Source organism: Rhipicephalus sanguineus, chromosome 9, assembly GCF_013339695.2.
Source record: "Rhipicephalus sanguineus isolate Rsan-2018 chromosome 9, BIME_Rsan_1.4, whole genome shotgun sequence".
Classification (NCBI taxonomy): Eukaryota; Metazoa; Arthropoda; class Arachnida; order Ixodida; family Ixodidae; genus Rhipicephalus; species Rhipicephalus sanguineus.
This window is the reverse complement of record NC_051184.2, coordinates 4,552,549-4,563,644: the sequence shown is the minus strand read 5'-3', so window position 1 is coordinate 4,563,644 and position 11,096 is coordinate 4,552,549. Positions and strand designations below refer to the sequence as shown.

General features: G+C 46.5%; 1 protein-coding gene across 1 annotated transcript; it reads left to right on the top strand.

The window, feature by feature from the left end:
• The first annotated feature begins 2,010 nt into the window (after window positions 1-2,010).
• On the top strand, window positions 2,011-7,850 carry LOC119404308 (beta-galactosidase-like). The gene is made up of 4 exons (XM_037670862.1): window positions 2,011-2,690; window positions 3,817-4,609; window positions 5,962-6,246; window positions 7,673-7,850. The coding sequence occupies exons 1-4, from the start codon at window positions 2,011-2,013 to the stop codon at window positions 7,838-7,840; spliced, it is 1,926 nt and encodes a 641-aa protein (XP_037526790.1). The 3' UTR covers window positions 7,841-7,850.
• Window positions 7,851-11,096: the final 3,246 nt, after the last annotated feature.

Genomic DNA, 11,096 nt, shown 5'->3' with positions numbered 1-11,096 from the left:
TAAAGAAAATTACTGATTACTTTCCAATTACTTTTGATTAAAACATCACATGTGTGCTTCCTTAATGGAATGAAAAGCAAGAAAAACAAGAAATAAATAAAAAGAGAAGTTAATCTGAGTCCCAAGCCTCAAGTGAGAACCGTATGGAAGAAAGACCTCGGAAATTTCAACGCACATGTGATTTCAATTAAACTTACTCGAGTTTAATGCATCAATGAGGATATTTGGTTAAAGTAACGTCAAAGTAATTTCATTACTTTTCAAAAGTAATCTTATTGTAATCATTACATTCGACGAGCTCTAATTTTAATGGGAGTGAAATGCATTTCTAAAAATTCCTGCAATGTAACTAGTAATTTAGTTTAATTATTGTTTAAGAGTAATTATGTCAGCCCTGCTTTTCATACAACCCGTGTAAAACATTGCGCTTCCGTCCGTCGGTCCCATCTGTATCTTGGATTGACAAACTGAGAGGCAGCACTTAAAGCTAGTCTACATCTATAAGTTTGTGCAGTTATTCTCCCATATACCGGAAGTATATCTGACACACGACATTTGTACACATTTTCAAAGACGACTTGAAACAGCGTATGGTGTACAGCGTAGGGCTAACCCCGACCTTCAAATGGCATACAACTGTGGAAGCCATGGGACGTCAGAACAGCACTTTTAGACATTTATTTTTCAAGTATATATATGTATAGTATTCACAATCCCTAGTTTTAAACTGCCCGTGGCGGCAAATTCGCACCGACCGCTGCGCAGACTGCATTGATAGTTAATTTATCGGCACACGCCGTAGACACTTTGCGCCCCCCTGAATGCCAAAGTTCTTCTTCAGAAGCAGCTGGCATGAAAGACGAAATGCTTGAGGATCTCTATACTCAGCCCGTAAAAGTTGAATGGAACTATACTCTTCACGCAATCAGCGTTCTCTTCATACGAGCCTTTCACACTATACCACGTCGCCCGTCGGCGTATTTCGCGTGAATTGACGACCGGGAATTCCATGCAGTAAACAACAATGAAAGCTAGGCTAACGCTCTTTCCTATGGTTCCTTCGATGTAATGAGCGAAGTTTCAGGTTCGCATAATGTTGCTGATAGAAGCCGCGTTTCCAACGTTCGCCTCATTCTATAGTCGGGTACAACTTTAGAAAAAAGCGGCATTTGCACCTCAAAGGCGGATGCACACGCGCTTCCACCAATGGGCGCGCGCTCTAGACTGACGTCACGAGCCGGACGGCCGGTGCCTCCGCTCAAGGAGAAGAAGCGGGACTATTTCTTTGCCGCGGAGGCAATCGGCTGCCGCGCTTCGGTCATATGGGCGGGGCCTCTCCTTTTTTCTAAAGTTGTACCCGACTATAGAATAATAGAAACCATCTGGCCTAGAAAACACGCCTTTTTTTCATTTTTGCCCTGTATTGGAATATTCTATGCTCGGTTACAACCTAAGAAAAAAAAAAACCAGCTCCGCCCACAAAACAGCGGCGCGCCTGCCCTCCACCCGTGAAGGACAGTCGCGCTATCTGGTTGCCGTTAGAACCGTGAGCACTTTTTTTCTTGGTTTTGTAAATACCAAGCATATTAGGAGTTAAAAGTTCGTCATTACTACCCAAAATATTAAGTTTCGCTAAGCAACAATCCCAGAGTCCCAAAGAAAATTTACCAGGATGCTTAAGTTTCCGACTTAAAACCAGCGACCAAAGCATGGTTCTGAAGGAGAAAAGTCAACTATCTGAAACGCACAAGAAGCGTTTGACGTCACGAAAATGAGTAAGCGCTGTTGGATGGATCATTTGTACAATGCCTCTGTGGGAGTGTCAGCAATGGCTGTGGGCGGATCTGGCATTTTTTTTTTTTGCTTAGGTTGCCCCCGCGTATAGCGTAATTTCGGTGACACTGGAGACCCGAACAAAAACAACGCAGAAACGTCAACTTCGGGCTGAACGTTTGTGAGCCTTGGGCAACACTGGAGCGATGCGAATGGGCATATTCAACTTCAAGTGACATGGCTCAGCTGAGTGGGCTGTTTTTCACGGTAACCATAACTTTGTCCTCCCTGTGCGAGGAGGCCTTCTCGCATAGTCGCTCCTTCACCGTAGACTACGCAAACAACCAGTTCCTCAAAGACGGCCAACCCTTCCGTATTATTTCCGGTTCCCTCCACTACTTCCGCGTCCCGAGGGCGTACTGGAAGGACCGCCTGTTAAAGATGCGATTCGCGGGCTTGAACGCGGTCGACGTGTACGTCGAGTGGAGCGGACACGAAGTGGAGCCGGGAAGGTTCAACTTCGAGGGAGACTACGACTTGCGGGCGTTCCTGGAAGTCGTCAAGGACGTCGGCCTGCTCGTCGTCTTCAGACCGGGCCCCTACATATGCGCGGAAAGAGACAACGGCGGACTGCCCTATTGGTTGCTGAGGCTGAATCCCGCCATGAGGTACAGGTCCTCGGACGTGTCCTACATCGAACGCGTCGAGAAATGGTTCGGCGTGCTGCTTCCCTTGGCCCAGCCGTACCTCTACAAGAACGGCGGTCCCATCGTGTTCGTGCAAGTGGAAAACGAGTACGGCCACTACATCAGCTGCGACACTTTCTACATGCGCCACCTCGTCCATCTGAGCCAATACTACCTCGGCAGGGACGTACTTTTTTTCAGGACTGACGAGCCGAACGTCACCCTCTACAGGTAGGAGTACACTTCTTCCGTAACTAGTCGGCGTTACGTGCCTTTAACTATAGCAGGAGGGGTGTGCAAAGTTGGGCGTAAGCGGTCTTGTTTATTTAAATGCAGAGCACTTTAGGGGCCCGGCTTGTCGTCCATCCATGCATCTCGTGTGGTGTGACCACGCTCACAGTAAAGCGCTGACTACAGGCCATAACAAGGCCACACACAGGAGTTTCACCCACTCCTGTGAAAGCAAAACCTTGAGCACAATGCGAAGAGGGAGGGCTACGGCATCGCTATAGCTTCACAGCGTTGCTGGATGACAGCTACGTACAGTTCAGGGGCTTTTCAGATCGAAAAGTACTGCTAATTAAGTAGCAACGCGCTTTTGGGAATAACCGCTGCAGCTACAAACACTACGAAGGGTGAGCTTTCTATAGCGCCTTAAAAAAGTGGGTCGAGCAAAATCGGTTGTCGGTCCCTTTGAGAGTTATATGGGATACATATGATATCGGAGCATAACTTATGATAAGGATCAATTAACTGCCAGGATCGTTAATCAAAATTAATCGATTGAGTTCACTGAAAGATATTTAGCAACTGTGCTCGTTGCGGCACCTGGAGGAGCAGATCTCAAGCACGCGCTTCTTTCTACGCGGCCTCCGAGATCCGCTTTGACAGCGCACGAAACAGAGGGTTGACCCAAGGAATAAACAGGGGCACACGCACGCCGACGTGCGAGGGTCATTACCAGACGCCTAAGTCAAGGATTAGTGTAGCCTCCAGATTTTTCTTCATAAAAGGCCTCTATAGCTTTCCTCGCAATCGAGAAATATTTTGTCGAAAATCTTTTATGCCTGGATGGTGGTGTTTACAAGTGCTGAAATCACAATGCGCAAGCAAGCGCGCCTGTCTTATCTCTGACAGCTAGCTGTAGCCCATGTTCCCCTACCTGGTCGTTTAAAGAAACAGATGCTTGGGCGAGTTTGTAAAGATCCATGATGGTACTTTGAAGCGCAAAAGCACAAGAAACAAAAAAAGGAAATCAGGCAGGATGAGCTCTCTGACTGTCTGGGTCTCCTTAATTGTGTTTTTGTGTTTTTTTTTGCGCTTGTAAGTACTGTCTTGGTCGTTTATGCCTCTACAGTTGTGACGAGGTCCAGGGACCATTGGTGGCTGCCGACTTCGGCTCGGACAAGGACGTCGACGTCATGTTTCGAATCGTCCGCAGCCAGATGAGGCACGGCCCGCTGTTCGTGGCCGAGTACTATTCCGGATGGCTGGACAACTGGGGGCGACGCCACGCGCGCGTCGACCAACGCATGGTGCTCTGGCAGCTCGAGAGGATACTGCGGCACAACGCGTCCGTCAACTTCTACATGTTCCACGGCGGAACGAACTTCGGCTTTAAGAACGGCGCCAATCCGCCGGCACAGCCGACGAGTTACGACTACGGGGCGCCCCTGACGGAAGCGGGCGATCCGACGTACACCTACTTCAAGATCAGGGAGGTCCTGGGCCGCTACGTGGCGCTCCCGAAGGGGGCGCCCCCAGTTCCGGCACCAAAGTTGAAGCTCGGTGCCGTGAACCTCAACTCGTGCGCGCCGCTGGAAGTCATTCGAGGTTTCTTGCGTAAGCAAGGGTATGTCAGGCCCGTAGTGTCGCGCTGGCCCTTGCCGTTCGAACAGCTAGGTCAAGCCTACGGGTACGTCGTGTATACAGCGAAGTGCTCTTCGTTGAGGCCCACGAGTCCGGCAGTTCTGACTGTGCCCGGTATTAAGAACAGAGGCTACGTACTCACTGCGCACACGCGCGCGGTCATCAGCAGCGATCACCGCGTGGTCAGCACACCCGTTGTGGTACACCCCGGTGAGAACATCACGATTCTGGTGGAGAACACGGGCAGGATCAATTACGGCCCCTTGAATCACGACATGAAGGTGAGCAACAAGTTTCCTAGTTTTTGTAACGGGTGTGTGTCAGTGGAATAGCCAGGTGGTGGCACACCGGGCACATGACCCTCCCGAAATTTCTTCCTGCCATGGGACACAGAGCCCAAAATGACACTCGGCCACACTTGCCTGCCCGGCCCCAACTTCAGATCAAGGACGTGCCCGCCACTGGAGTGTGTGTGTGTGTTAGTGTTTGTGTGCGTGTGTGTTTTATGCGTAACGTTTCGTTGGGACTGTGTTTATTGCCATTTGGCGTCTGCTTACCACGATAGCCTATGCGCTATAGACCAGTTGATATGGCTTTTAGGCCGCAGGGTTCTATCGTATATAGATGTGGGCTAAAAGCGACCTCGCTGGAATTTGCTGCGCGTTAGAGAATCACAGGTATCCCCATCCTAACTTCTTTCAGGATTGCTTTGACACAATGCGTTGAGGGGCTAGTTGGAGCTTGTCCATAGTAATGTTAACCGCAACAAAACCACACAAGAAAGACGACAGTACAAAGCGCTACTCTCAACCATAGGTCGGCAGATTTACTCATGAGTCGACTCACCCATGCTCACGCAGACTCAGACTAAGGAGTGAGCCTGAGTGAGTCCGCGTGCGTAATATTCTGGTGAGGTTGAGTCCGAGTGAGCCCGGTCAGGAAAATTTTATTTAGACTGAGTCCGGGTGAGTTTGGTTGAGGAAAACTTTGGTGAGTCTGTGTCCGAGTCGACCCTAAGGGCAACATATAATTCATGAGTGAGTCTGTGTGAGCTCATTTTTTGACGACCTATGGTCTCAACTGACACCATTTATTGTGTCACACACCTTTATCAGAAAGAACAGATCTGAAGATCATGCGCAGTAAGCATAATGCGCTTTTTACTTACTTCGAATGATCTTCAGATATGTTACTTGTTATCAAGGTGTGTGACGCAATAAAATGATATTTGCTAAGGCACGTTGCCGGGCTAGTTGGGATTCATAATTCGTACGGCGTAGCGCACCACGACAGGGACAAAGAAGAGGGACGCGTCCCTCTTCTCTGTCCCTGTCGTGGTGCGCTACGCCGTACGAATTATAAAATGATGTCAACTCATGGTAGCGCTGTGTCCTGTCGTCTTTCTTGTGTCGTTTCGTTGCGCTAGAAGTTACTATGGCTTCAGGATTGCTTGCTTATTGCATTTATGTAAGTATAATAAATAACGAAAGGAACGTTAACAAATGACAGTGGTTTTTCTAAAGCTCACCAGATTTGCATCGCTCACGTGTAACACACTGTTCAAAACATAGCGTGAATGTAACAGGCTTAAAACGTGTGAAAAAAAAATCGTACTAGCGGGTTTCGTTCGCAGGGAATCATTTCTAACGTCACGCTCGGCTACAACGTGCTTTCCGGCTGGACTATGGAACCGTTACCGTTGGACGCGTCCCACGTGATCAGGCATCTGACTGACGTCCTCGGGAACTCGAGTCGTGGTCTACACTGCACCGCACCCGCTGCCTTCTTCGGGACATTCGTGCTGCCCAAGGGTCAGAAAGCATTGGACACCTATCTAGACCCGACAGGCTGGGGAAAAGGCGCGGCCTACGTCAACGGCTTCAACCTTGGACGATATTGGCCAAGTATAGGGCCGCAGGTAAGACACTTCTTGTTCATACTCGCGCTACAGTAAATCTGATGGTTGAAACACAGTGGCACCAACAGAGGTTCTGATTACAACTAAAAAACTTTTTTTACTTTACAAAAAGGAAAAGGCCTGACGTTTCGGGTCCCCCTCCTACCTTCCTCCAGCGGTGACTGGGGGGCACCAGAAATCAGCGTTTATATAGCTGTCTTTTCATCAGGCCCGTGTAGGTTCACGATTGTGCTCAATGATGTGCCGAAGTCCGTTCAAGTAGACGCTCGGCAGCGCACCTGTAGACCGGTTGACGTTACAAGGTATCGCCTGGATGTGCCACGATTCCAAAAGCTTAAAACTTTTTTTGTGCACTCCCAAGATAGCAATCCTTGCTCTTTGATAAAGTACAGCTCGCGAACTTCTCAGTTTTTTCTTTCCCCGATAAGACAACGCAACTGGTTAGTTGTCTTCTGCAATGGGTGAAACAAAACAAGCCACAGTGTCTTCAGAACCCGCCTGACAATACGCATTATACCATGCGTCAGCAACGCCGGAAAATCCCAGCATTAAGGACAAATTATGGCAAGCAACACGTTCAGTATCAAATACCCACAATGTTAAATCGTTTACACGGTCTCATAGATTTCAATTCCATACCTTCGAACACCACTATCAAGTCCTTCCTAATGAACCATGATATTGAGTATGCTTATTAAAGTTTCTATGCTTGATTTGTATACATCCTATCTATCAATTTGAGTTATGTGTTGTAGTTTCTTTTCTTAAGCTTTATTTAACATTGTGTATTGATGAAGTTTCTTTTGAGATGAAGCTTTTGTGATGAAGTTGTTTTGTTATGTTTTTTCTGAAATTGTGCAACAAGAACATGCTAAATATTATTGTGTTATTGTTTTATTTCTGAAACTATCTGCGACAGATTGAGATGCTCAGCGGCCTGCGCGCCAAACTGTATTTAGGAGCAGAGGCCCCATGTCAGGCTATATAGCCTTTAGACTCTGCTGCCGATCCTGTAAGAATTCAGGACAAATAAAGTTCAATTCAATTCAACTTCGCATCTCGAGGGCGCATCAGTTGGGCAGGTGAACATTACTGAAAGAAGAAATCAGAGGTCGTGGATGAGGATTAATTGAAATTTTGACAAAGTCAAACTAATTTGTAATAATAGCATCCACGCTGAAAGTTCACAGTAGTACCCGGAGAGTTGGCAAAACACTCCGAAGAAATTCAGAGGAGAGGAACGGTTTCGAAATCGTAGTTCCAAAATTTCGCAAAAAAAAACGAAAAAAAAAAACAGAAATGCTTCGGTGTGATTGAGTGAAATGTGTACTCCACTGCATGTTTCAAAAGGCGCCTCATTATGAAAGTAAGCCGCAGATGAATTCAACGATTGCTGGCCTTTGACTTTTTTCGTCGATGCTCGCAGGTGACCCTGTACGTCCCTGGTGTGCTGCTCCATCCGTACCCGAAGATTAACACAATCTTGCTTTTCGAGACCGAGTACACGCCACCGGGGAGTCGGACTGTTAGCTTCGTGGACGTTCCCAACATTGACGGTCCCGTTCCTGGCGACGCTGTGCGCTTCACGGAATAGCGATCTACTTGCGGGGTACATGAAGTTTCGGCGTACGAGTGCGGCAAAGTACTTTTTTTTTTTTTAAGAAGCAGCTCTCAGGTGTTTCTCCCAGCCCCACCGAACCTAATAGGCTTCGCAAAAACGAGACGAAAGCGAAGGATTGCAGTTGAACACTAAAAAACCGAAACGTACTACTTGCAGCGTCTACTACTTCCAGCGAAGATCACTGGTGGCAAAGTAAAACAAAACATGCAAGAATAGCGCTATCGACAAACGACGGTAAACTATCAAGGAAAAAAGAGAAGATTCAAGGGCACATTGAAGAAAAACACAAAGTCGAGCATCTAAAAGTTCTACTACGATAAGACAGACAGACAGACAGACAGACAGACAGACAGACAGACAGACAGACAGACAGACAGACAGACAGACAGACAGACAGACAGACAGACAGACAGACAGACAGACAGATAGATAGATAGATAGATAGATAGATAGATAGATAGATAGATAGATAGATAGATAGATAGATAGATAGATAGATAGATAGATAGATAGATAGATAGATAGATAGATAGATAGATAGATAGATAGATAGATAGATAGATAGATAGATAGATAGATAGATAGATAGATACGAGCTTTAGGACAAAGTATGAGCACAGTGTTTGCGCTTTGTGCATGCAGCGCTACGGCGGCTAGAAAGCTAAGGTAACATGAATAACAATTAAATTCTGATACAGGAACTGTACTGAGCACATAGTCTTTTCTAATTCGCAATAAAAAAACTCACAGGTTATTCCCTTAGGCATTCGCCCAAGCGGCTCCAAAGTGAAATCCGTATTCTTGCTTTTCTCCTCAGTCGATGTATTGATCCCCCTCCCCCCCCCCCTCCCCCCCCCCAAAAAAAAAAAAAAAATCCGAAAGCGTTCTGTGCCTAACTTGGTTTTTCATCGCCTCTGAGATTGGCCTAGCTTTAACCATGCCATGATCGATGTCACAAATTTCTATGATCTGGGACGTCATGAAGCCGTAATTTCCGATCACGTTACGTTTTACATCGTTCGCGTTGACGACGCCGACATTCGCTTTTCGCGTATCATGAGGCATCGAAGGCTTTCGCCTTAAAAGGTAAGCGGTAACAGTCTGTGATGATCACCAACTGCCTGTCTGCAACTTACCTGCCATCATCAGCCAGTACAATCCATGTTCGAGTAAACCAGCCATTCAAAGCCTATACGAGGTTTTGAATCACAACCGATATTAAAGGCAGTGGGAATTTGTCGTTCAGTCTTTATTGAATGCCAGAAATGACCTAGAGCGATAGCCAATATCAGTATTTGTTAAGATCGTCTCAGTTACAAACCAGGCTAATGCAGTCCTTCATACAGTACCAAACTGGTGGCATCCATCGAAGTAGTTGTTTTGATCCATGATGCTATGTTGGCTGGCGGGAACTTTTATGGTTCTCTGCTATATCTTGTGGCTTCGGCTACATGCGACAAAGAACTCTCTTGATGGAAACACAAAAAGACGATTGTGTTTCACGCGTAATTAAGTCAATGCTTACTTTAATCTCTATGCTTTAATCCTTCAAGAAAGCAAAATTTCAGCCAACGACTCAGCCGCGGCAGTGGCTGAATCCCTGCTTCAAAAATTTAAAGGGAAAAAGAAGGAACGTCAGCGGTTCAAAAAAAGATCAGTAGTTGTCCCGTACGCTGATAAGGCTGAACACAACCTTAATTAAAAAGGTGGCTAATAGGTACAAAGTACCCGTGGTGTTTTCTGCCCCAATGAAGCTGCCGGGCCTGTGCCCACGGATTTCAAGAGGTGCCATGCCTGCCCGGTCTGGTAAGAATCAAGCGAGGCCCTGCGTTGGGAGTGGTCTACGAAATTTCGCACTCCTGTGCAAAGGTTTACATCGGCCAGACCGTGTTAACGATCGAGCGAGGGAACATGACCTTTCAATCAAGAATAATCTTTCCGCACATTTGGCTACGCACTGTTGTGAGTGTGAATGTGAGGCAAGATTTCCCAATTTCACCATTCTTGCTTGAAGCATAGTACATTAGAAAAAACGATATCTGTATTAACGATACATCGCTTGCGCTGCGATCAGCTGAGTTTGAATTTCTTGAAAGTTTTTTTGAACTAGCACTTGCATTGACAGTGGCTGATTGCTATGATGTGACGTGTGGGATGTTGCTGCGCATGCGTGGCTTGGCGTATATATTGCGATGGTCTTTCAAGGATAAATCTTGTTGCGAGTGACGCTCTTTCCTTTCCCCTGTCTTTTCTTGGTGGTTTGCGGCTTCTAATTTAGTGAAGCATGCACAAACAGCAAGTTTTACTGAACTATCTTTTTGAGCCCACACTCTCAAGAAGCTCTAGACCACTGCAGATGAAAAATTCGTGAACACGGGGCGTTGGTGGAGTCGACGTTTCGACAAGCGGACTAGTCTTCTTCAAGGCTGCAAGCAGTCGCAGCCTTGAAGAAGACAGCATTTGGAATCATGCGGCGAAGCTCCTTCGCATTTTCGTCTTTCACACAGTACGATGCGCACGAACGCGGCGTACCTTCTTGCGCACTTTCCGCCTCCTATCTAAACACTTGCGAAAGTATAGGGGAATTGTCCGAGGGGCTCGTTTTCTGTATTATACACGACTAATGAAACCTGTAGAAAATTAAGCCAAGGAAAGCATAGGGCACATTATTTGTGATTTCTTAACTGTACTTAAATTATTGTCGTTTAAATTGAAAAAGTTTAACGTGGGCGAAGGTTGTGGGTTCGGATCCAACCGACGGAAAGGGTGAGTTTTTGTCCACTGTAACTTCTTTCAATTTAAATGAGAATCATTACAGTACAGTTAAGAAACCACAAATAATGTCCCATGCGCTTTCCATGGCTTAACTGTCTGTCAGCTTCGTTAGTTCTATATTTAAAAATGTATCATGTCGACGCTTATTAAGGCGATAGCCTTATGTGCCTCGTCAAACAGGAATGTTGACCGTATCCGGCGGACAGGGAATGGTACTATAAATTCCAGGACGTCATACGAGATGAGCCATGCGTAGATGCTACATCATCACGACGTCAGAGATCGCGAAATTTGTGACGTCATCATGACATATGACGACGCAACCACATGTCATCGTCGCTTGGTCAAAGTAGGGCTGATCCCCGACGCAGTGCAAAGTCATGGTTCATGTAACTTCAGGGAGTTGAGGGGAGGAATCAATAAAATTGAATGCGAAGAAGCAGAAGAAGACTAA